At 51.3% G+C, this 5,239-nt stretch overlaps 1 protein-coding gene across 1 annotated transcript in view; it reads right to left on the bottom strand.

Moving 5' to 3' along the window:
- TMEM130 (transmembrane protein 130) overlaps nt 1-5,239 on the bottom strand; it is a 15,530-nt gene that overhangs the window by 7,119 nt on the left and 3,172 nt on the right. The window contains exon 2 of the mRNA XM_023532776.1: nt 987-1,292. Within this exon, the coding sequence (XP_023388544.1) occupies nt 987-1,292 (306 nt within the window). The remainder of the gene's footprint in view (nt 1-986; nt 1,293-5,239) is intronic.

Below are 5,239 nucleotides of genomic sequence, written 5' to 3' on the forward strand. Positions count from 1 at the left end.
GGAAGGTGAGTCCATTGAGGAGGCAGGAGGGCGGAGCCAGGGAGTGACCTCACGTGCCCGCGGGCAGAGCGGCCTCTCTCCCACCTGACATTCTGGCTGTCACAGCTAGGTCGTGGCTGGGTGAAGACGTTTGTTCTACAGCCATTTCTCTAAAAAAATATTTAAGAGCCGATTTTTCTCACCATAACAGCAGGGAGTAAGGCGTGCTCGGTCAAGCTCATCCGGAAAATGCCGAAAAGCAGATCGAAAAGAAAGGAAACAGCCTATCACTCAAATACAACCACCGCTGACACTTTGAAGAATTGCAAAGTAATGGTGTGTGCGTGTGTGTGATGTATACGGTGTACTGAACACGGCTGATCGAATTGGTTGTAGAATTTTGTGTTTTGCTTTTGAACATTTTACAAACATGGGTGTTCCCCCAGGACATTACAAACTCTTTGTAAAGGTCATTATGACTCGTCATACAAGTTCTATCAATATACTTATCTGCTCCCTTTACAGTCGCATACTTAGCTTGTTTATATTTTCTTCTGCTATTACAAACATTGCGGTGAGATCCTTCGTGCATAAAGCATTACCCAAATGGAGGTGTATTTCCTGAAGATGAATGCTTTAAGAGATTGTGAGCTCCAAGACAGCAGGGACTTCTTGGAAGGAGGGAAGTTGGGGGAGAGAGAGAATGAGAATGAACGGGCCAAAGAGTAAAATAATTTATAACCACTGACACATATAGATAGATCAGCTGCTCTCCAAGGGGCTGTATTAATTTAGACCCCCAGCAGCAAAACGTACTTTGAGTGTCCATTTAAGCACAACACTGCCAGCAACGGGTATTACCATTTTCTGATCCTCCCTTAACTCCGCTGACAACGAAGAAGGAACCACGGGTCTAATTTGCATTTCTGTGATGACTAGCCAGGCCTGCCGGTTTTTCTCTGCACCAAGAGTCTGGAGGCAAATTAGCAAACAGGAAAGGTCCCCACCTGTGATGGAGAGGACGAGGAGGCTCCTTGCCACAGGCTGGCATATCCAGCAGTTGGCGGCGGTGACCCAGACGGAGACGGGGAAGTCCCCGGGCGTGTTCCCCACAGCGCGGATGGTTGAGCTGAAAGCCTCTTCAGTCTTTCCCGTGAGCAGCAGCGGGGTATGGATCCAATGGAAGCGGTAGAAGTGAAAGCTGGTGGGCAGGACCAGGCTGCCATTGTCACTGGCCACCAGGCTGGCCGTGACGGTCACCTCGACGCCCGTGGTGGCAGGGCTATCCGTGGTGAGGTGGAGCTCATACCGGCCTAGGAGCCCAGAAACAAACACTGCTTTTCAGGAGGGGACATGGCACCCTCTGGGCTAGCTTCTATTATTCTATGTTACAGGTGGAGAAACGGAGGCCCAGCCAGCTCAAGTGACTTGCCCAGTACGGCTAGTTCATTGTCAAACTCGATTCAACCCCAGGCGCGACTGACTACAAATCACACAATGTTCTTTCTAGTGTCCCCAGTTTACATTACAGACCATGTGTGTGGCATGGGCCCGACCTGGCCAGACTTATATGTTAGCTATGAAAATGACTGCTCACGCATGTCACGGGAGGAGCCACCACAGCTGCTGCCAAGAGATGCCCGCCGTCACCTACTCTTTGGGCTAGTTTACACATCAAGCAAAATGCCAATCGGAAACACAAAGCCGAGCCTGTTAGCGACCCACCGCCTTGACAGTGGAAGAACAAGCCGTGGGAAGGAGATTCGAGCCAAGTCCCCGCGTCTCTCGGTCTGAATTTCTAAATCCGTAAAGTGAGAGGTTCTAGATCCACAATGTCCAATACAGTGGCCACTAGCCAACCACGGCTAATTAAGTCTCAAGTAAAAGCAAGCGAAATTGAACACCCACTTTCCTCAGCCACGCTAGCCACATTTCAAGGGCTCAGTGGTCACATGTGGCTGACGGGCACCATTTTGGACACTGTGCATTTTGAATATCTTCATTATCACAGAAAGTTCCACTGGGCCTCACTGCTCTAAGTGACTTCAGGATTCCTGCCAGGGCCAACGCTGTAACTTCTATGATTCCAGTCGGGTCGACTCCTTGGGGAACTTGAACTACTGGGGATGCATCTCTTACAGGAAACCTCGGAATTAGTCTTGCAGGTTGCTACCAGAGAACAGAGTCTTCGGCATATGGGGAAGAGGGCAGGCTAGAGGCCTTTTAAATAACACTCCCCTCCCCTCCCGACCACACCGAGGGGAAGATTAATCTTAACCTGAAAACAAAGAAAAGTAGACAAATATTAAAACATTGTATTAAAAAGTAAAATAATCAGTAACAACTATTGTTACCATATTTGGACATTCCCTACTATTTTTTTTTAAATCATGCCCTTACTCTGAGATTATATATTCTATTGTTTTTTTTCCAATTCTATATCATAGGTATTTTTCTAAGTCGTTATTCTTCAACTGCTTTAGACAGCTGCACGATATTTTACCATACAAACAAGGTAAGATTCTAAAAACGAGGCTTGTTTCCATCATAAAAGTAATCCATACACATAAGAACATTAAAAATGTCCTATCTCCTACCTCCCAAAGACCACAGCTGCTGTCATATTGCTGTCCTCACGTCTCTTTTCCATGCATAAAACAATTCTGAATTGTTTTAATTGTTTTATTTTCACATGATAATATATCCGAAGCATGTCCATGGTCGGACCGATATGCATTTCGGTATTTGCGCGCTAATCCCATCTAGCATTGTGAGCGGTGACACTGCGTCTCTGTAACTCTTTTCCTGTAATTTGTAGTTTTCCTCTGCAGGTGACATTTCTGCAGGGCTGGCGGTTACAGAGTATCCGGCCTGCTGCAGTGCACACCTGGCACAAGAGGTGGGGCAGAAGGAAGCGGGGAGGGGCTGCTTGTTCCACTCCCTCCCACCCACCTTCAAGCGCCTTCTAAAGGCTGACGGAACCCAGCCACGCAGACCTACTTTCTGGGCTCCAGACCTGCGCTGAGCAATCAATACAAGAGCCACTAACCCCATGTAATTAAGTTTATCAAAATTAATTAGTCAAATTTAATGAATACTAAAAATTCAGTTCCTCAGTTGCATGAGCCACACTTCAAGGGCTTAATAGCCATAGGTGGTTTAGTGGCTACTCTTCTAGATGACATAGATCCAGAACATTCCCTTCGTCACCCAAAGTCCCGCTGGACGGCACTGCTCTCGACCCTCTGGATTTCTCTCCTCCAGAGACCTGCTATTGCCTTCGCTTAGCACCCCGTGTTGGAGTTAGAGGATCCGGCTGTCCCAAGAATCAACCCCTAGACCTCTGCCACCCTAACTGCTCCTTGGGCACCCTTCCCTCCTCTCCATCACTGTCGATGTTGCTCAAGGCCCTGGCTGGATTACTGCCACATCCTGTCCCTGACCCTTGGCCTCTAGTCCTGCCGTACACTCAGCCACCCCCAACAACGGGCTTCTAGCAGGGTAATCTGATCACGGGCCAGTCTCAGGGTGAAACCCGGATGCACGTGTTGGTTCGTCCACGCTGTAGCTGGCCACTTTACCTTTTCAGTTCCCCCCATGCTGTTCCTGTTGCCCTCCTCCGTCTATCTGTCCCTAGACATCACCTCTTCCAGGAAGCCTTCCCTGAATGCCTCACCTCCTTGGCGCTCGCCTAACAGCCCGAGCACACGGCTGTCACGACTCTATGTTCAGATGATAGTTTCGTTGTCCCCACCGCACTGCAAGCTCGCCGGGGGCTATGGTCACCTCCATCTCCCCTGTGCCTAGCAAAGTGCTTGGCACACAGTGAATGTCCGACATTGCTGTCGCCGAGTGGCACCTGGAGTGAAGGGTGTGGCGGAGGCACCCGCCCTCCTGGCAACGCCCCGGAAGACTGTTCACCTCGGGGATATGGACTGAGCCCTGTCCTTGGGCCCCACCCCAGAAGCGCAGGTCATGCCTCATGAGACCTGCAGTGAGTGTCCTCAACTCGGCCACATCCGCCGATGGCAACGCTGCCTGCCCTCACTGCTCCAGGCTTTCCCCTTGCCCGTGTCCCAAAGAGAGAACTCCAGATGCTGTGGGAGAAGCTTTCCCAAGAAGATAAGGCGTGTATTTTCCATTGAGAGACTCAGTCCCCTGATCCCCTGGGACCACGAGCAGATGTGCCCCATCTTGACTGAATTCTATTCGATCTCCCTCTGGCTGAGATTGGTGCTCGGGTAAGAAGCCATGCCTTGCCTTCTCCCTCCGCTCCTGCTCACCCCCAGGCCAAGAGTGGGGGCTGAAGTGAGGCTGGCAGGTGGCGTGGACATGTGGCTGGCTGCATGCTAATGGCCATGCAGCATCGGCAGCTAGACTGGCGCCTGTCAGCACGACGCAGATCGGTTGCCAGGGGAATGGAATCCGGAGGGCAGCAGGATGAGGGGGAGGAGCAAAGGGTGGGGGAGGGGCCGTGGCTCCAGCTGACTGCGCAGACACTGGCGCAGCTCCTGGGAGAACCCCACCTGTCCAGGCACAAGAAGCCTCCAAACGCACTTTTTCCCCTCAAGCTTTCTTTTCTTTTATCTTTTTAGAGCAGATGTTTCATAGCTTCTGGGTGATGCTGTCCCTCTTCCTCAGGGTTCTGGGAAGTGTCTAGGACATCCAGGCTGGAATGGACTGTGAAGGCTTTGCCACTTGTGGCTGGAGGAACTAAGCCCAGGTCCTGTTACTCTACCCATCCAAATCCATCTTTCTGAGTTTGGGGGCCCAGATGCCACAGCCTTAGAGTATGGAGCAGCCAAGGAGGGGCTTCTGGAGTGCCATAGATGCTGGGGAAGACCCAGCGCTGGAAGGGTCATGGCAAAATGATTAGGGGCCACTGCTGCAAAGCTTGACCCCTGGGAGCAAAAGCCACGAGCAGGCCCTGGGGCTTCGGCTCAGAGCACACGCATTTTCCCTGACAACACAGCATGAGGGGCCCCGAATATGCACTTGTTGACAGCCCCAAACCTTTCCCAAGATGCCTCTGAGGTCTGGAGAAAACCACCTGGAATTAATTAATGGTCCAGGACATGGGCTTCTGAGTTGGACTCCAGGCGCAGGAAGCACTCTGCAGGGGCTGACCACACCCCAGGGGCTGACCACACCCCAGGAGGCGGGGGAAGGGCGACCCAACCTCTATTTTTCCCCTGTGGGTTTCCCCCAACCCCATTCTCAGCAATTTGAACATATCCTGGATGCAACAGGGAGGCTGGGG

Source organism: Pteropus vampyrus, unplaced genomic scaffold (assembly GCF_000151845.1).
Source record: "Pteropus vampyrus isolate Shadow unplaced genomic scaffold, Pvam_2.0 Scaffold90, whole genome shotgun sequence".
Lineage (NCBI taxonomy): Eukaryota > Metazoa > Chordata > Mammalia > Chiroptera > Pteropodidae > Pteropus > Pteropus vampyrus.